Raw genomic sequence first — 19,961 nt, 5'->3', positions numbered from 1 at the left:
GATCCCCAGGCGCTGGGCCAATCCCTGTGGTGGCAGTGGTGAGAGGGCAGCTCTGGGGAACGAACACAAGCCTCTAGGGCCCCACCCAGTGACAATCTTCCTGCTCAAAGCGGGGCAGGGATCAGCGTCCCTGTGAGCTGCACAGGGGGTCTGCCGTGGGGCGGGGGAGGAATCAGTGTCCTGGTCAGACACAGAGTAGGGGAGAGGCCAGCGCCCCACTGAGAGACACTGCAGGTTGGGCCAGGGGAATCGGGGTGTGAATTCACATGAGGAGCAGGGTGGGGATGGAGCAGCTTCCCCCACTTTATTGAGCAATTCCCTCCCAGCTGCCTGGAGCCCCTGGAAAGGGCATCTGCTCTGCACAACTTGAGCAAGTCCTGGTTAGCAGAGCTCTGTGGGACCCTGGCTCCATAGGGGGCTGCATCGCCGTGGAAGCGTCACAGGGAGGTGCCCATCAGATTCACAGGGCGCCCGCTGTACCGTTTGGAAATGTCCGCTTCAATCTGAAAGACAGGGCACAGGCTCAGGCCCGGGGTGAGGGTACTGGGGCAGAGGGCAGCCCCCCCCAAGGATGACTGAGGGGGAATAGCTCAGTTGTTTGAGCAGTGGCCTACTAAACCCAGGGCTGGGAGCTCAATCTTTGAGGGGGCCATTTAGGGAACTGGGGTAAAAATCTCTCTGGGGGTTGGTCCTGCTTTGAGGAGTGGGTTGGACTAGATGACTCCTGAGGTCCCTTCCAACCCTGATATTCTCTGATCCGGGAGGGGGGGGGGGCAGAAGTGCTCAAGACAATGGAGCCTGAGTTACGCAGGCTGGGGGCTGTCATGCATCAAATCAAAGTTGGGGCCTGCAGCAACATGGGAAAGAAATGGGGGCACCATGCGGTCAGCCTCTGATTCGGGGGGCCTCACATCACAGGGAGGAGGATGCCGTGCGGGTGAGATCTGACTAGGGGCCCCACATCACAGGGGCGAGATCTGACCGGTGGCCCCGTGTCCCAAGGCCAGGGGCGCCATGGGCCCTTCCCCATTTCTTACTAGTTTCTGCAGCTCCTTGGTTTTCTGCACCAGCAGGTCGAGTTTGGGCTCTAGGGCCCCCTGCTCCTCCAGCGCCTCCTGCCTCTTCTGCGCTGTGAGCTCCTTCTTCAGCACCAGCAGCTCCGCCTGCTTCAGCTTCTGGCGCAGGAGCTCGCTCACCCGGTCCACGTACCTGCCCCCCGAGACCCACGTGCGACATCAACACCCGTCTCTTCAACGCCACCAAGACCACCGCCCCCACCCCAGGGGCTGCCTCTGCAAAGATTACCCACGAGCTAGCTCCGTCAATTCACTTCGTCAGCCCGATCCTAGGGTCCCCTCCCTCGAGGACAAACTTCCCCACCCCCATAGGAAGGAAGGGGTCCCCCCTTATAAAGCAGGCTGGGAGAGAGAAGGGAGCCCCCACGCACCTTGGGGAGGCCAGGATCAGGAACAGATGCTGCATCCGCAGGTTGGTCAGCCGGCCAATCAGCTCCTGGACAGCCGACACCATGGCGCCCACCTTCTGTGTGGTCTGGCCCTGCAGGATGGGTGGGGCCAGCTGGAACTGGCTCACAGACACCACGTCAGCCTCTTCGCTCATTTCCACGATGCGCTGGAACAGGAAGGTCTCCAGCTGGGGAGGGAAGGGTAGGCACAGGGTGGGGAGCAGGCATGGACACCCACCGTACGTGGAGCATGGCTCTTTAAAACCCCTTCTGCCCCCTGGAGAACGCAGAGCTCCTTCAGCCCTGAAGGGAGTGAAAGGGCCAGGACACAGGGCCCCTTCCCTCCCGCGAGCAGGCTCAGCCCTCCCTAGAGAGGCAGAAATCCTTTGGACGCAGGTGCCATGCAGAGCTCCCAGGAAACAGGACCCTTTGCTGCCTGCAGGGTTTCTGTGGTGCCCAGCCAGGGACCAGGCTTTGGGGTGTCGGCTCCACTACTGTCACGAACCCCCAGAACCCCAACATCAAGCTTTTGTGCTGCAGCTCATCCCAGCTGTGCTGGGCAGCCTGCCAAGGGGAACCCATGTGCAGCAGTGCCCGTGCTCAAAGGGAAGGGGGTAGGGCCCTGCCCCACCTTGGGGGATGCACAGACTGGCAGCTCTCCTGCTTCAGCTGCACTGGCATGAAGACCGCAAGGTGCCAGAGAGCAGCAGTGCTGGCTGCCCAGATTCCAGTCCGCATTGGGGCTATGAACAGGGCTGGCTAAGACAAGTGCTGCAGTGAGCTCTCTAATGCCCCTCAAAGCTCCATATATTCACTCAAGTACCCAGCTAGCTATGTTTGTGAATTGGGGGCTAGCGGTTAGAGTCAGGGAGGCGGGGGGACCAAATGATCAGGAGTTTGGCTTGCTAGGTTCTGTTCCCAGCTCTGGGGGTCCAACCATGAGAACAAGGAGGTCTGGAACTCAGAACTCCTGGGTTCTATTCCAGGCTTTGCCATTGAGGTAGCATGTCTTAGGCGGTTCCGGGACTCAGTTTCCCAGGTGTATAAGGGGGATAAGCAACATGCCCCACTCCCCCTTAATTCCTTAGCGTGCGATAAGCCCTGTCCCGGGATACCTCCATCAGCTCGTCGATGAACTGGCTCCGAGTCTCCGGGCTCTCCAGGAGGGTCAGAGCATCAGGACCTCGGGCAACTCCATCTGGGACTGAACAGAAGCACACAGGGTAGAGGGTGCTGGGAAGCAGGGCAGGGGGAGACCTCACTGAGCAGCCACGGAGGGTCTGGGCGGGCTCCCGGGCGGGCTCCCTGCCGGGCATCAGATCGCCTCGAGTCACTGCTCCTCACCACAGAGCTCCACATGCTTTCCTGGGGCAGCCCCCCAGCAAGACCGGCCCAGTGAGCAGAGCACTGGGCCCGGCCGCCCTGGCGAAGTCCCCAGGGGCGTAGCCGGTCTCTTTCCAGACCTGGCATCCCTCCGCACTCAAAGCCAAAGCCAACCCCACTGCCTGAGGTAGGAAGTGTCATCCCCCGGCGCCCTCTAGTGGCTACCTGATTTTCATTCAGGCGCTAACTCCACTCCTGTGCCAGGTGTGCCCAGCTGGCCGTGCCAGGGGCCTGACTCCCTTACCCCCACATCAGGAAGAGCTCTGCTGGCTTGACTCATTTGGGAACCTCAGCTGCCACCACCCTGTCCCTTCAGAGCAAAATTCCCCCCACAACACCCCCCAGCTCCACCAGGGAGTCAGCCCGCACCCCAGTGTGACAGCGTCTCTGAGGCCACTATTGGCTCAGGTTAGATACTGGGAAGGAGAAGGCCACAGACAGGCACTGGAGGGTGGGTAGAGGTTATGATCTCAGCTGCACGGTTCCCAAGTACATTTCCCACCCCCGTCTCCATACCAGCCGCCCAGCCCACGGTGCTCGACTGTCCCAACCCTGCCAGCCACCCTGGGGCTGCGGAAAGGCAGAGGAGGAGGACCTTACCCTGGATGCCAGCCTCGAGCACTGTGATCTGCACCGGGTCACCACCACTCCCATCTCCCCAGTCTATCCTGTCAGAGCCGGCTCCCTGCAGCAAGTCAAAGGCAGCCTCCTGTAAGAATGGGCACTCTGCCCCATAGTTCTGCCCCTAGGGTGGGAGCCCTGAGCTGCCCTTGCCTTGAGAGAGAAGCAGCCAAGAGCTGGCACTTTACATAGGCTCATCCCCGTTTTACAGATGGGGAAACGGAGGCATGGGGTGGGAACTCAGCAGCGCCAGTGGCAGCGCTGGGAATTGAACCCAGGTCTGAGTCCCAGTCCAGTCCTCTAGCCACTAGGAAACATTGCCTCCACAGACTATGTCTTCCCCCAGGGTCCCAGCCAGACCTGATCCAGCCTGCACTGCGCAGCATGGCTGTGACCCTACGGGGTGAGTAACTGTCTGGCAGGTGGATGCTCAGCAGGGGGGAAGAGGGGTACAGCACACACCCACCTGTGGGTCAGGTTCCAGTGAGATCCCCCAGTCCACCTCCTCGGCCTGGGCTCCGTCTTCACCGGAGATGCTGTAATCAACCCCCATGGGGGTGGGTGCAGATTCCACCCCTAAGTCCCCCCAGTCGATCTGCAATGAGAAGAGAAAGATGTCCCCCAAGAGAGGAGCTCTAACCAGCACCAGGCTGGGAGAGCCTGGAGCTGCCAACCCTTGTGCTCTCTCTAGATGGCAGCTCCATAGCTCATGGAGACACTTCTCCTCTCGCTGCTCTGGACCCCCAGGCGCTTCCCCGGCTTGCTCTGGAAGACGCTGCCCAACTGCCTGGCAGACCAGCGTCCCCTTCGCACAAGCCAGGGGTGACCCTCAGAAGCTTGTTTCAGGTGCTCTACGGGAGGCTGCAAATCATGCCAGAAGTCCCAGAGGATCCATCTCGGCATGACCAGGCAGCGCTGGAAAACACAGGGAGGAGGGTGGTCCTGTATGTTTACACTGCACTGAAGGACCTCAAGCACTAGGGATTCCTTCTCCCAGCAAAGAAACGCAGCCACCTCTGGGGCGGAACCAGCGCCCAGCGCAGTCCATAGCACGGAGCGGAGGGAACATTCTGCCCAAGGGCCCAGGAGCAAACCCCAGAACAAACCCCAGGACCTGTGAGCCCCATGGAAAGCAGAGAGGACCTGGGTTTCTCAGGTGTCTCCTGGGACTCAACTTCTCTCCCTGGGGAAGATGTAGGGTTGAGTCGGCCTTGCTGGGAACTGAACCTCGGAATCTGGGTGTTTCAGATGTGATGCTCCCAGCATGAAGCCAGCCCCACCAGCCAATGAGAATAAGCCAATCAGGGAAGACTGGGTTGAGTTTGGGTCAATTCATTGTGCCTGCCCCACTGCCTCTGTCCCATGCAAGGCCCACAGGGCATTTAGACTCAGGCCCATCTGCTTAGCAACCCCCCTTGGGCCATATTCCTTCCATTCGATGGCAGCCTTGCCGGCACCTACCGCCTCCTCATCCTGCTGCTCAGGCAGCTCCTCCACCCGTGGACGCTCCACCATGGTGGGCGCCACCCCCCTCCTCCACTCGTAGACGGTCGTGTTTCCGCGCTCCTGCACGTGTCGCAGCATGGGCACCACCCGCTCCGTGGCGCTGGAACACACAACAGGGCTGGGGCAGCGTCAGGGCAGCCGGACACTGATAGCCCTTCTGCCTCCCCCCGGCTCTGCTCTTGCCAGCTGCACTGATGCATACAGTGCCATGGGCTTATGGGGGAGCAGGCTGGGGGTCTGCATCAGCTGTGACCGGGAATCTCCCTGACAGCGGCCGCCAGGAGCAGCAGCAACAAGGACCCAGCTCGACTCTCCGGCACTGAGGTAACGACCCCTTCTCCCAGCAATGCCACCGGCTGGACGTGACTGGCTCAGAGACGGGGAACACGCTTATTGCGGTCTCTGACCCCCCCCAGCCAAGGAGGGAGGAGGGACCTTGGAGAGTTGCCAAGGAGGCAGCAAACCAGGCAGTGCGCTCCTGCTGAGATGGTCAGGGACTAAGCCCGGCAATGCTCTGTCTGGAACATGGGTATTTAAAGATGTGCCCAAACAGCCAGGAAAAGCCCAGGGCTTCCACAATCAGCGAATTCCAAGGGCAGATCTCAGCTGGGAAACTGAGCAGCAAAGGTGGGTGTGAAACCAGAGCCAGGACGGCAGGTGGGGGGTGTTAGATCTCCAGAAACCACTTATCCGCAGGATGGGGGAGGGAGGAAAAAGACACCCTGGAGCAGAAGGAAGCCCCAGCATCCTCTTCCCTCTCAGGGGTTCTGCACATCTTGCCGGCCTGCCCCCTAACATCCCTGGATCTGGGGCTACCCAGCCCAGCACTGTTAACACCTCCACGCTGTCCCGGATTCAATTACTGAAGCAGAGGATCAAGTCCTGCTCGAAATGGGGGAGAGAGGGACCAGTCTGCCTCCCCCTCACTCTGTGGGGCATTCCCCAGGAAGGTGTCTTGCTACCTCTCACACACGAACTGCACACAGGCCTGGTACAAATCGATGGCTTCCGAGAGCACCCGGGCCCCAGCCCCGATCTCCGTCAGCAGCGCCGGCAGGTCCTTCACCAAGGCCAGCAGCTCCCGACGCACGTTATCACCCTGCACAGCGAGAACAAGCAGGGGCGTTAGAGCAGGGACCCGGGACTCAGGCCATCAGCCTCCCCTCAGCCAAACCATGGGGATAGCTTGGGGTGCCTGGCTGAGGGGAGGGAGCATTTGATTCCAGCAAAGACTAGTGGGTGGAGGAAGGAGCCCTAGAGAGCAATGGGTGGAGGAAGAAGCCCTAGAGAATGCTGGGGCACAAGCTGGCTTATGGGCAGGAGACCACCAATGGAGCCAGAGGTAGCTGGGAGGGTTTGCCAGGGGCAGCCCCTGGGGCAGACACTCAGCTGCTGGAGCCCAGAACAGGCAGGAGTGAGTGGATTTGATCGTCCTGTCAGCACGTGATGAGAAGCAGGGGAACCGGAGCCCAGTGGATCTGCAGGGGTGAGCGGTGGCAGCACGGGCAGTTCCACGGGCACAAAGCGGCACTAGCAGCTGGGGACAAGAAGCCAGCTCAGGATTTGGGGGAAAGAGAGGCACTTTCCAATGCAGGTGTCCTCCTAGCCACAGCCAGCCCTTGTCTGCTCAGACAGCCTCCCAGGGGTGTGGGGAAGGCATGCCCAGGGTCCTGGTGAGGCCCCGAGGTTTGAAAACTGAGCCATGGAAACGGGGAGGTTCCTGAACCGAGCCACTGGTAACGGGCAGGTGAGGTAGAGCCAGGGGCAGGGCTGTTCAGGGTACAGGTAGGAATGGCTGTGCAGTGCTGAAAGTATTCCAATACTGCAGAGGTGGGTCACAGCAGAGGGCACTGAAGGCCCAGGGATCCAAGCAATGGGGAGAGGTGGCGGGAGCTAGGAGCCTCTTGGAAAGGAGAGGCCCAGCCCCTCCCGGGCACAGGCAGGCACGCACGCGGTGAGTGCTATGTGAGGCTATGGCAGCGTCCATGCTCTCTGAGCAGGCCCGGCCCCTCCCGGGCACAGGGGGGCACACAGCTGGGGCTGAAGCACATAACTTATGAGGAGAGGCTGAGGTAACTGGGATTATTTAGTCTGCAGAAGAGAAGAGTGAGGGGGGATTTGATAGCTGCTTTCAACTACCTGAAAGGGGGTTCCAAAGAGGATGGATCTAGACTGTTCTCAGTGGTAGTAGATGACAGAACAAGGAGTAATGGTCTCAAGTTGCAGTGGGGGAGGTTTAGGTTGGATATTAGGAAATACTATTTCACTAGGAGGGTGGTGAAGCACTGGAATGGGTTCCCTAGGGAGGTGATGGAATCTCCTTCCTTAGAGGTTTTTAAGGTCAGGCTTGACAAAGCCCTGGCTGCGGTAATTTAGTTGGGGATTGGTCCTGCTTTGAGCAGGGAGTTGGACTAGAACCTCCTGCGGTGCCTTCCAACTCTGATAATCTCTGATTCTCTGAGCAGGCCTGGCCCTCCTGGGCCCAGTGAGGGACTCACGGTGATGCCATACTGCTTGCAGGAGCTGTAGAAGCGCTCCCGCATCTCGGTGGCCCCCAGCTGGCACTCTTCCTCCCTGCGGCTGTACTCCTGCTGCAGCTGCTGGCACTTGCTGATCTGCTTCTTCAGGGACGGGATCTCATAGCTGACGTTGCGCACGAGAAGGCTGGCGAGTTCCACTGCGGGGTGGGAGAAGGGACAGACAGGAGAGGAGACACTTGGGGCACGGCCCTTTCCTAAGCAGAAAGCCGGCCCAAGCGCTGGCAGGCATCCAGGCTACGGGGCCGACCAGCAACCCCTGAGCCAAGGCCACAGGATTCCCTCTCTGAGTGCTGACCGATTCGCCCCAGCCCCACCACTCACATTAAGGACGTGTAATTCTCGTACTGAGCCAAGGTTTCTATGCCAGAATGGGCACAGCGCTCACACCACCACTGCCAGGTCTCCCCCGACACACACACGCTGCCAATGTGCCTTAGCTCTGACCCTGCTGAGACGGTCAGTGCCACCGGTGCAGCACGGCTTCTGTGCCCCCCGTCCCACCGTGGCTCTGGGTGAATGACTCTTTTATACGGGCTGCAAAAGGCTAAGGGAAGTGGGGATGGGACGGGACACAGCTCAGCATTGGAGAGCTGGGAGTACAGGTGAGCTCATGCCATGCAGACGCCATCCCCAGCAAGTCACACCCGAGCTCTGGCAGGAAGAAAGCAGGCAGCTGCCCCTTGCCAAATGTCTACACGCCCCAATGCGGTGAGGTGAGGCTGCCTTACCTAGGTAGGTGTTTTCCTTTTCATACAGAGACAGGATCTCCTGCCAGTCCTGGAACAGGGAGCAGAAAAAGGGAGAGGCTGAGAAGATGCCAAACGCAGTCGGAGAAGCACAAAGCCCCTGAGCGTCGGCCCGTGCAGCGTGAGAGCCAAAGAACAAGCAGAGGCAGGGCACGTGGCCACACCTGGCAGTGAAGTGGGAGTTTGGTGCTTGGGAATGGGGCAGTCAGTCCATGGCCTCTCAGCTGAGGTGGTGGGCTGTGTGCCAGTGACCCTCTAACACGGGGCACTGAATTGACAGCATCCACCCAGCCAGGTGGCTTAGTGGAAAGAGCACTGGACTGAGACTCAAGAGCCTTGGATTCTATTCCTGGCTCTGCCACAGGCCTGCTGAGTGACCTGGGGCTAATCACTTCCCTGTTCTGTGCCTCAGTTTCCCCACCTGTACAGTGGAGGTGATGATACTGATAGAAAGCACTAGATAAGAGCTAGGGATTATTACTCCTCATTCCACTCTACAGGCCCGAGAGAGCTATGGATTCTAATTGCTGTAGACTCAGGCTGGATTCGAACCGGTACCCTAGAGACGCTGGCTCCATTCATCCCACTAACAGCCCAGCCCAGCCTGACTTGCTTGAAAGTGGAACCAGCTTGGCAAATTCTTGGACAAGTCTGACCACCCAGGCTCACCTTCATCCGCTGGGAAGAGTAGCGACCAAAGATATTTTTAGTGGAGGCCTCGGTCCCTTTAAGAATGTCCACAATCCTCAGGCAGTGAAAATAGTGAATATCTGGAATGGGACAGAGAGAGCTGGGATGGCAGCAGACAGGAAGCAATACCCAGTCACCCGGGGCTGAGGGGGAGGGACGGGAGAGGTTCCCAGGTTTGCTGTGCACAGCTCCAGCCCTTCGCACTGTACACTGGTGCAAAAGCAGGGCAAGGGGGCACGTGTCACTGGGCTTCTGTCTCCTTTCTAAACAGAGATGTTTGACATACCCGAAGCCCTTGGGGCTGGATTCTTCTGGCATCTGCAATAGGCCTAGTGTACGTGAGAGATGACTGGAGGCAAGGAGGGGGACACACAAGCCCCTCAGCCCTGGTATGGACACGCTCACGACCCTCGATCGCAGCAGTGAACTGCCAGTAGGGCCACAGGATGCCAAGCAACTGACCAGGCCCCACGCACGTCAACAGCCTTCATGGCAAATCCCCTGCATTAATGGGATCCGTCACCCCCGCTTGAGACGCTGGCACCCAAGCCTGCATCAGGGAGATCCACCACCCCTCCCTAGCCCCACTCACAGGATCCTGAGAGCAGCTGCTTGATCTCCTCGCTCTCCGGCATGTCCTGAATGGCCGCGTTGATCTTCTCGCGGATAGTCAGTACGTGGCTCTGCCATTTCAGGTTGCAGTGTCTCCTGTCCACCAGCCAGTCTGCAGCAGGGACACACAGATGTTAAACACTTCGGTGTCCGCTACCGGGAGTGAGAGGCAGCTGGGAGACGGCAGAGGGAGGGCACTGCTGGGGGTGGTTTCCAATCATTGGCTCAGTGACAGGAGTTCCTCACCTCTACCCAGCTGTTGCAAACGTTGTCAAAATGGGTAGTGACGAGACGCCATCGTCACCCTCTGGCAGCTGCCCAGTAACCCCTCTGAGCTGGAGGGTCTCGGGGGTGGGGGGAGGGGGCTGCACCACAAGCTCCCCCCGCCCACTCCTTGGTGGCTGTCTCAGCAGAGAGAGGCAAAGAATGAACTAACTTCTCTTTTACTTCTCTGAGCAGGGAGGAGGCGCATCAGTGTACTAGGGGATCCGCACCCGACCTGTTTGGGGGATTAAGGGAGGACTCCAATGACCAGGACAGGCAAGTCAGCGCCCTACCCATATGCTGACCCCACAAATCTATACGAGGCCTGTGCTGACGGGGGCAACTCTGCTCTGCTTCCTCCGGGGTTTCACCCCAACAGGAGAAATGACGACAAACTTTCCTCATTCCCGAGTCCTGCTGAAATCGGAAGGACGCAAGCTTCACGGTGGAAGGAAACTCGTGCACACGCTGATGGCCCATTCTCTGGCCCACCTGACCCCTCACCCCCTCCAGCATGTGCCCCTCTCCCAGTGCATAAAAACATGCACCAAAACGCCCTCCCTCTCCAGCTGGAAGATAGGGACAGGAGCTAGCATCCTACCTAGGAGCTTGCTTGTCTGGATGTCAATCGGCAAATTCTGATAGTCCTGGTGGAGAGAGACAGACATTGCTATAAACAGAGAGAATCTTGGGGATGAACAAAGCCTGATAATACAGGTAACAAAGCCAGTGTGTGGCCTGTAATCCTCCCCATCCAACACACCCACACCCCTAGCATCTGGCTTCTCCCAAGCCCATGCAGCCCATCTCTGACACTCCCCTGCTACCCCAGCTCCTAGCAAACAATGCTTCCCAGCCCTTGGGTTCCATGTCCTAACAGAAAGCAAAGGTCTAGACTCTTGCGGTGCTGATCCAAGCTTGGATGCTCTACTTTCCTGGACAGACAGAGGACATTCGGGGACAATGGGTGAGTTTATGCTCAGCCAGTGTATGACAAAAGCATTGTCACAACCGCACCGAACGTTTGCAACTGTTTTTGTTTGGAGACCAAAAGTCAGTGGGAGGATAAGTAAAGAGATTTCCACCGGAACTCTGAAAACAGTCCACCTAGTACAGCGAGAGCAGGAGATTGAACTCGGACAGCGGTCAGGCCTAGACTGGTGAACTCCCTGCCACAAGAGATCCAAAGGACTAGGGGTGTCATGGGGTTTAGAACTAAATCCAAATATTTAGCTCTCCTACAACAGCTCTACACCCGTGCACACACGGAGTCAGTGTAATCTGCTTGATTAAGAGAATTTCGTGTGTTTAGGTTTGACTCTTCCAGGAGGAAACCAGAGAGGTTATTTCTCAATTGTTTCTTTGAAGGATTTCGGTGCCTAAATATCACTAGGGATCTGGGCCTCAGATACTAGGGGGATGAGGGCCCTGTGAGCCCCTAGGCATACAGATCAGAGCAGCGGTTCTCAACCTTTCCCACCGTGTGGCCCTTCACTCCTTCATCGATTTGTTCCACAGTGGAAGCCCCTCTCATTTAGTTGAGACTCCCCTCCAATTTATCATGGGAAGGGAAGGGAAGCAGGGTACCAGCTCCCTGACACCTGTTCACAACCCCCAGGTTGAGAACCCAGGCCTCAGAGAAACATATGTGGTGCAAATCCAAGACAACCAGCAGCCCGGGGTCGGGGGGGAGCTGCTCTTGTCGGGGGGAGGGAGGACCCGCTCCACGGGGGTGGGGGGTGCTGGTGCCTAGTGCGGGGAAGACATTCTCCAGGATTGGGGGCTGCCCTGGTGGGGGGAGAGAGGACACTCTCTGGAGGAGCTGCTCTGGCAGGGGGATGGACACTCTCCGGGGCAGGGGCGGGAGAGGACACTCTCCGGGGAGCACCCTGGCCAGGGAAGGGGGGCTGCTCCGGCACAGATGGAGGACACTCTCGAGGGGGGGGAGGCTGCTCTGGCGGCAGGGGGGAGGGAGCAGAGGACACTCTCGGTGGGGGGAGGACACTCCAAGGGGCACCCTGGCCGGGGCGGGCTGCCCTGACATAGCGGGAGACGACACTCTCGGGGGGGCTGCTCCGGCCGGGGAGAGGGAGCAAAGGAACACTCTCGGGGGGGGCTGCTCTGGCGGCAGGGGGGAGGAGCAGAGGAACTCTCCGTGGGGGGAGACACTCCAGGGGCACCCTGGTGGGGGGGGGGGCTGCCCGGCCGGGGGGGTGTGGAGCGCTCCGGGGCGGGAAGGACACTCTCGGGGGGCTGCTCTGGCGGCAGGGGGGAGGGAGCAGAGGACACCTCGGGGGGGGGGAGCACTCGGGGGGGGCTGCCCCGGCGGGGGGGGGCGCTCCGGGGCGGGAGGAACTCGGGGGGGCTGCCCCGGCCGGGGGGGGGCGCGCTCCGGGGCGGGGAGGACACTCGGGGGGGGCTGCCCCGCGGGGGGGCGCGCTCCACCTGCAATCCCCTCCGCCCGGCTCTCTCAGGCCTCCCGCTCCGCCGCTCGCTTCCGCTCGTACCTGTCCCAGTCGAAATTTGGAAACTCCGCCCCCTCCGCCCAGCCAATCACCGGGCAGCAGCCCTGGCCGGCGCAGCCAATCAGGGCGTACGCAATCACGGGGTTACCGCACCCAATCACAAGGAAGCAAAGTGCAACGTGCCGGCGCTCCGGTTGGCTGGAGCGAGGGTGGCACTTTGACCAATTAGAAGGTGGCTGGGAAGGGGACAGTGCAGACAACTGCCCGGCAGGTGGCCCCAGCGAGCTGTAGTCTCAGGCACGAACCAGAGGCGGGAATTGTGCTCTACTACGCACGCGCAGTCAGGGTTAGGTGACCTCACCCCACCCCTCCACGTGCTGTGTGTGCTCGAACCGAGCTGTAGCCCCCAGCTGGCCTGGCAGCAGCATCAGGGCACCTTTGGCCCTCAGCTCCTTGCAGTGGGGGCAGGGCGGGGTGACCAGATGTCCTGAGTTTGTAGGGACAGTTCCGATTGGGTCTTTTTCTTATATCGGCTCCTATTAGCTCTCACCCCTGGTCCCCATTTTTCACACTTGCTGCCTAGTCACCATAGGGCAGGGCGCCCCCCAGCAACAGGTTGGAGGCTGCTGTGTTAAGTGAGCTGGAATACCTGGGCCAGAGGTGTTAACTTCACCCACTCACTGTCCAACAGCGTTAACAAGGGCCGGGGTAGAGACCTGAACCTGCCTAGTACCAGGGCAAAGACAGCCCTGAAAACCCTCCTAGCCTTTCATTAAAGAGGCAGAAAAGACGGGAAAACAGCGAAAGCCTCTGCAACGTAAAGGACCGAGTAAGGCTTTCGTTCTAGCAAGTCCCGTGAGTTGAAGAGAGGCTTTAGAAGGAAAAGCCTCCTTGTCTGACAGTGTCAAAGATGTACGCAGGGTCAGTCCCACGATATTAGCGAGACTAGGTGGGTGAAGGAATATCTTTTATCGGAGCAACTTCTGTTGGTGAGAGAGAGAAGCTTCCTGAAGAACTTGAAAATCTGTCTTTCTCACCGTCAGACACTGGTCCAATAAAAGATATGACCTCCCCCACCGAGTCTCAGAGAAAAGAGAGGACTTTAACATGGGCTGGAGCTGCTGTTGTTGTTACAGTCTGATCCCGTTTCATCCCAGGTGGCATTTGGATTTAGCTGGAGCAAGTGGAGGTGTAATGTTGTCTAGGTCCCTCTCTCTGACCCAGTCTGGTCAGGACATCTCTTAAGATTGGGGGGATGAAGACCCAGGGGCCCAGGGAACAGTGTGGGTGGCAGCCATGCTGGTGAAACTTGCTCCAGTAGCCTCCATCTGTTCTTCTGTCTCTCCCCTCCACCAAGTCTTTTTCTTTAAGGACCAAAAAAGGGACTGATTGGTGGACCAGCCCACCCCTTATTTTGTCCACCAATTAGGCCCAATATCTGACGCATCCATTTTGGTTCATTAATTTCTGGTTCCACTTCTAGCTTTGCCAAGCATGATGTCAACATAGTCCTTGAATCATATCAATGGAGCCTTATTTTATTTGCACTAATGTAGTCTGTCTGGTCCTCTTGCAGCTGTTCATGACATTCATTACTGAAAAACAGCTTGACCTACTTTCCATCAACAATTGCTATGATAGGCGAGTGTAACATCTTATGAATGTTCGTGGACTTTTTCCAATTGATCTCATGATTAGGGTAAATTCGTAGTCCCAGTGATCACAAAATCAAAATGTTCTGCATAACCCTCATCCCATCTTCTGAGCAGCACTTTTGTGGGTGTCCTCAATAAACAGGGAGCCCGCTACCTCCTTGATTTTGTTTTGCTTCTGCTAGCTTCCCCCATGAGCTGGTCACATGGTGTAACCTTGGCACACATGATATAATAGCTGGCACGGGGCAGGTTGCCAGTTGCTTGTTGTCCTGTTGCAGGGCCTGAAAAATATTGCTTTTGACCTTTTTCCTCCTTCCAGTCCCATACATGCAAATACACTGGGTTAACGCGGGGAAAGACTGTTTCCTTGTGTGTATTTTATTTTTTTAAGGCTGCCTTTAAAGCCACCTTAAATCCCAGACACCCCGGGCCGCTTTCTGGGAGGAATCCCGAGTACTGAAATCGCTGGGTGTGAGTTTGTGGCCAACGTGAAAGCAGTGTGAAGCCATGTTTTGTGCCCAGTGTCGAGCGAGGGCACTAGGGATTGGATTTATATAGATGCTGGTTTTCTTAAATAGCTTCTACTGGCCACTGAGTAACGACCTTCATGGTGGCAGGTGGAGGGAAAAGATGTCTCTGTTCGATGTCTCTGTACGAAGCATGTCGGAAACAAGGCAGAATGTGGGGTGAAGGTTCAGAGGATTTGGATCTGACAGAGAAGTTCTAACCTTGGAATGTCTGTATTGGGAGCAACTGACTAGCTCGGGGTTTGGTGACAGGATAAAGAGCTTTTCACCTTTATGTTGGTGATTCAAAGCCAGCCTAAAGTTATCTGATCTATGTGAAATGAGTTTGATGGGCCTCCGCCCAGAGGTCCCTCAGCAGCTATTACACGTGACACCGATTGGCCCTTAATGCTGGCAGTCTCAGCAAGGAGGCAATGGTGTGAATGAAGAATAGGTGTGCTGAGCACATGGGTGGCGCGTGAACCGCCGGCTGGGGGAGGCTAGGCCCCAGCCCCGCTCCTTCTACAACCCCCTGGTCAGAGCCCAGAGGTCCTCCCAGCGCAGCTGCTGACCCCTGCCCAAGAGTGCCCCCAGATGCCCCAGCCCCAGAGCACTGGAAGGGCAGGTGACGCAGGCGAGACCAAAGCGGGGGTCATGGAGACTAGTGGAGCTGCACTGAGTGGGAAGCAAAGGCGGGGTGGCTTGGGGATGGAGCGTAGGTGAGACCACACCTGGCTGTTTGGGGAGGCACCGCCTCCGCCAGCCTATGATACCCACCATCCATGGCTGGGCCCACTGAACTCTTCTACTCTTGCCACAAGCAAATTCCTCATGGGGTGGGGTGGGCAGGGCAGATTTCCCCCAAAACAACACATCTTGACATTATCACCCCTTCCAGATGAATGAGGCAATTCACAACTCTCAGAGCTGCTGCACCAGGCTCTCTGCAGACTCAGGCAGACACCATTTGCTTCACATTTTCAAGCTTTCCCTTGCAGTCAGGAGAGGTTGAGACCTATTTCCTTTTTAAAATGAAAGCTGCGCTTCTAACATAGTCACCTGACTAAGGAAACCGCAACCCTTAGGCACCTCTGAGCCTGGCCAGATCCCGAGGCAGAATTCACTAACGGTTTTGAAGCGCGGTAAGATCCTCAGAGGGGAGGGAATATATATCATAGTTAATAGTCATTATTTAGTATTGAATTAATATTCATTCATCTGCATGAAAACAAGATCTCGGGAAACCAGAGGCAACCAGTCCAGCTGGGAACGAAGCAGACAGGGCAGCTGAGAGTGGGTTCGGGCCCCGGTGAAAAAAATTTTCAGGCCCCCCAGCAAGGGCGGACCAGCTAAACAGGGCTGATGAAGCCGGGCCCCAGGCCCCCTTCCAGACTGCCAGGTCCTGGTAATTTGTACCAGCTTCCCCCCGCTCTCATCAGCCCTGGAAGCAGAAGAACCATTCCAGAGTTTACTAAGCCAGTGACTTTAATACAGCAAAACATGGGGCCAAGGCCCCAGAATCCCCAGAGCTAGACTTGGAACCACAGAAAGGTTCCCCAAAACGTCAGCCGGGGGTAGCATTGGGGTGTCTGAATGACAGAGGCTGTGTCATCCCCGCAGCTTTCCTGACGGCACAGTGCAGCTCCAGCCCACGTCGCTGCTGGCTGAGTGGTTCTGTTGAATTTGATTTTAGCAATAATGAGGGCATAGGCGGCAGATTTGTATAATTTTTGGTGGTGCCCAAAATGGTGGTCTCCCCCCCCCTCCCCGCTCCCTCCTGTAAGCCGATATAAAATGAAGCTACGATGCTTCGGCACCACAAGATTAGAAGGGTCAATTAAAAGTGGAAAGTCAGAAGCAGCACTTGCCTGCTTCAATATACGGTACTATATTTTGTTGCACCAGTTGTGACAAAGTGGGAATGTTCTTAATGTTTTATCTGAATACTGTGTGGGTGCCTCAGTTTCCCCTGCATGGTGCCAACTGAAGGTGTTGGGGACAAAGAGATCAAGTGGCCTCCTTGTCCAGAAGAGACACAAAGGCTAGGGGAGGGAGTGTCAGTTTGAAGCTAGCTGGGGAAATAGGGAGAGGCCCAGAACTTGGGTCTAGACTCCCCACCCTCCAAGATGGACCTGACTGAGGGGTCCTGTTTTCTGTACCTACAAGCTCTGTTTTAGATTGTGATCCTGTCGTCTAATAAACCTTCTGTTTTACCGGCTGGCTGAGAGTCACGTCTGACTTCACAGTTGGGGTGCAGGGACCTCTGACTGCCCCAGGACCCACCCGGGCACACTCGCTGCAGAAAGCGCATAGTGTGGAAGGGCATGCTGAATGCTCCGAGGTCAGACCCAGGAAGGTGTCAGCTTCTTGCCCTGGAGACAGTATGCTCAGAGAGAGGAGGTTCCCCCAGAGTCCTGACTGGCTTTGTGTGGAGCAGTTCCAACACATGCCAGCATCCCCTTCCACACCATGCGCTTCCCAGAAGTCTGCATGGGCACTGACACTCTCTCCTCTGGCCTTTGTCTCTTTTCCAGGCATTAGGAGGCCACTTGATCTCTTTGTTCTCCAACACCTTCATTTGGCACCTTGCAGGAGAGCGGCCCCGGCCTTCAGTTGCCCGGAGACAGGGTTTCGGCCATTCTCTGTGCAGAGGGCATCACACTGGCACTCTGGGCTCTACACAAATCACACACCTTATCCCACCATCTAGATCCTTGAGAAAAGCATAGGGGAAACTGAGGCACCCACACAGTATTCAGAGAAAACATTAAGAACTTCCCACTTTGTAACACCTGAATACTTTAACATGTGTAAATAATCAAGTTTGTGCTTAAACACAATGATACTCCAAACTTACCACCAAATTTAAGTTGCACATTTTTCCCTGAAGTGAGGGCTCTGGGTGGGGCTGGGGATGAGGGGTTCACAGTGCAGGAGGGTGCTCAGGGTTGGGGTGCTGGGGGTGCAGCTCTGGGGTGGGGCAGGCTGGGGATAGGAATTGGGATGCAGACAGGCTGCCCCAGGGCTGGGCCAGAGGGACTCCCACCCCCTTACTGGCATAGCAGCTCCAGGGGAGGATCCCTCCTCTCCCCCTCTCTCCCCCCCCGCCGCAGCACACTCACTCTGCACCACAGTCACTGCACATGCTCCTAGGGATTCTCTCAGGTCCAGAAAGCCCACTCGCCTCCCCTATGGTGGGTCCCGGGGGGGGGCGGGTTGCCATCACGTGTGGCCTCCCCTGCTGCTGCCCCTCACCATAGCCTCACTGGGGATGGAGGATGGGACTGTCCCTTGCCCAGCATGGGGCAGGAGTGGGGAATGCAGGGTGGTGGCTGGGGTGGGGGGTAGGGTGTCACAAAATTAACCCAAGCCCCAGCTGCTCAGGTCTAGGAAGCTCCCCTCCTCCATCTCCCCTATGGTGGGTGGGTGCTGGGGAGCATTGGAGGAGAGAACTGCCAGCACATGTGGCTTCCTTCCTCCCCTGCTGCAGCCTGCTGCCCCTCACTCTTGTCTCACTGGTGATGGGGCTGCTCCTTGCCCAGCATTGGGGGCAGATCACAGGATCAAACCTCACCAAAGCCCCAGTAGCTGCTCAGGTGAGTGAGGTCCACTCCAGATGTCCATTTCCTGGCTAGAAGTCCCCTTGGCGTCTCCTCCACGTGAGTGCCAGGGGAGCGAGCTCCCAAGCACGTGTGTGCCTCCTCCACCCCTCTTTCCCTCCTCCAGTGCTCCAAGAGGCTGCCGGCAGCTGATCTCTATAGCCTTAGGCAGAAGGAGCACAAGCAAGGGAGAGAGGCACCAGCTGTTTTCTTTCAGGCAAGGCCAGGGGAGAAACCCAGCTCCAAATATTGGTGGAGCACAGCCCCCGCAGCCTTAAATATTCCTGGTGCTTAAGCACCTTGAGCCCATATAACCTGCTGCCCTTGAATGAGGGTTCAGCCGTCAAACAAGGCAGCTGCAGGAGATTGCATGTGGGAAACTGAACAGGCAAACAAGTCTCCCTGCACGTTGGGTCTATGCCTGCACATGGACAGCACCCACAAACTGAACTATGCAAGCCAGGTACACCCTCCCTCACCTACGCACGCACACAACTCCCTGGCTCCTAGATAACGCTTGCATCCATCAAGCAGTTGTTTCCACCGAGTCTGTCTGTAGCCTGGGGCTGAGGCTGACCCCTTGGTCACTGCCACACATCATGCCAAAGTGACGTTGATGCCCCGCTGTGACTGGATCTGTCAGTCAGATTTTTGCCCCAAATTGCCCCCTCAAGGGCTGAACTTACAACGCTGGATTTGACAGGCCAATGCTCAAACCACTGAGCTATCCCTCCCCCCATGACAGTAGGTTCCAGAGTCCCACCAACACCTCTGTCAAGCAAAGCCTGGCTTCCAACCCCAGCTCTGGAGAGGGTGGGGGAATGCACAAGAGGCACATAGAGTTGCCTGCATCCACCAAGTCATGGAGCTTGGCAAGGAGCTCAGAGCCGCATGGAAGCTGGCAACAGAGCAGTGAAAAGTTCCCCTCAGGGTGAAAGTAAACCACAGCCCGGAGCTGGGTTCTCCCAGGCAGCCCAGCCACTGGCATGGAGTCAATGCGCTTTCTGTAGCTTCCCAAACACACTCTGCTCTTTCTTCCTGTTTGCGTTGCTTGTTCAGTCCCCCCCCCCCACACCCCCACTCAGTGTCACCCTCCTCTGCGCCCCCAGGCATCAGGAGCAGCATCCATTGCCTCTGGCTAAGGAATCGCCTCAGATTCCTTGGCTGAATTCCACTTGCTTCCTGGAAACAGAAAGGATCCCAGCAAAGATTTACCTGGAACAGATCAGCGTCACCATGAACCAGGGAGTCCTGGCAAACCCACCCTCCGTGACTTCAGCTGTGCCGAAGAGGAGTGTGGTCTGGTTGAGCAACCCAAAGGCCACACTCGCTCTACCCTGGTCGGACTGGCTCCACCATCTTGGTTCCTTTGTTTATTCCCTGGATGTGAACGTTTCCTGGCTTGCTCTGGTTCCAGCCTCATCTGTTCCAGAGCCCCAGATGCAGGACTCTGTCTTCCTTGTCCACTCCTGCCCCGTTGGGGAAGGGTTAGAAGGCAGCACTCAGAGAAGCCTTCAGAGGTCATTAGAGAATCAGTATAACCTTAGGGGAGCCTGCCCTTCCATCCTGTGCATAACTTGGGAAACAGCGCCACCTAGTAGCTAGAGCAGGACTCCTGGATTCCCGTTACGGTTCTGCCACTGATTCGCTGTGTCATCTCAGGCAGTCCAGGTCCCCTCTCTATGCCTCAGTTTCCCCTTCTGCAAAACAGGGAGAATGGTAAGTTCCTGTCTCCTGGGGAGTAGCGAGGCCTAATTCATTCATGGCTTTAAGCTCCTCATACGGGTAGCACTAGGGACAGGCAAAGCACTATCATCCCTGGGCCTTCTCAGTGCATGCACAGCTAGGCACAAACTCCTTCTAGCTAGAGTATTAGGGGCTAAAGGCTGTGCCAAGCACTATGGGAAAG

The 19,961-nt window shown here is 57.3% G+C and overlaps 1 protein-coding gene across 3 annotated transcripts in view; it reads right to left on the bottom strand.

Annotated features, from left to right (window-relative positions):
- Window positions 1–274: 274 nt before the first annotated feature.
- CDK5RAP3 (CDK5 regulatory subunit associated protein 3) overlaps window positions 275–19,961 on the bottom strand; it is a 70,039-nt gene continuing 50,352 nt past the window's right edge. For 2 of the 3 annotated variants that reach the window (XM_075059791.1, XM_075059792.1), the window contains exons 2-14: window positions 10,429–10,474; window positions 9,544–9,675; window positions 8,931–9,031; window positions 8,244–8,292; window positions 7,474–7,652; window positions 5,938–6,074; window positions 4,931–5,075; window positions 3,936–4,064; window positions 3,449–3,533; window positions 2,581–2,669; window positions 1,448–1,653; window positions 1,038–1,209; window positions 275–503 (exon numbers count right to left, since the gene is read on the bottom strand). In XM_075059791.1, the coding sequence (XP_074915892.1) occupies window positions 438–503; window positions 1,038–1,209; window positions 1,448–1,653; window positions 2,581–2,669; window positions 3,449–3,533; window positions 3,936–4,064; window positions 4,931–5,075; window positions 5,938–6,074; window positions 7,474–7,652; window positions 8,244–8,292; window positions 8,931–9,031; window positions 9,544–9,675; window positions 10,429–10,474 (1,536 nt within the window). In that variant the 3' untranslated portion in view covers window positions 275–437. Of the gene's footprint in view, window positions 504–1,037; window positions 1,210–1,447; window positions 1,654–2,580; window positions 2,670–3,448; window positions 3,534–3,935; window positions 4,065–4,930; window positions 5,076–5,937; window positions 6,075–7,473; window positions 7,653–8,243; window positions 8,293–8,930; window positions 9,032–9,543; window positions 9,676–10,428; window positions 10,475–12,272; window positions 12,356–19,961 lie in introns of those variants that run through there. The other variant, XM_032791419.2, reaches the window with a different exon arrangement.

Source organism: Chelonoidis abingdonii, chromosome 21 (assembly GCF_003597395.2).
Source record: "Chelonoidis abingdonii isolate Lonesome George chromosome 21, CheloAbing_2.0, whole genome shotgun sequence".
NCBI lineage: Eukaryota > Metazoa > Chordata > Testudines > Testudinidae > Chelonoidis > Chelonoidis abingdonii.
Note: the sequence above shows the minus strand (reverse complement) of the source record. Positions and strands in the feature narration are given on the sequence as shown.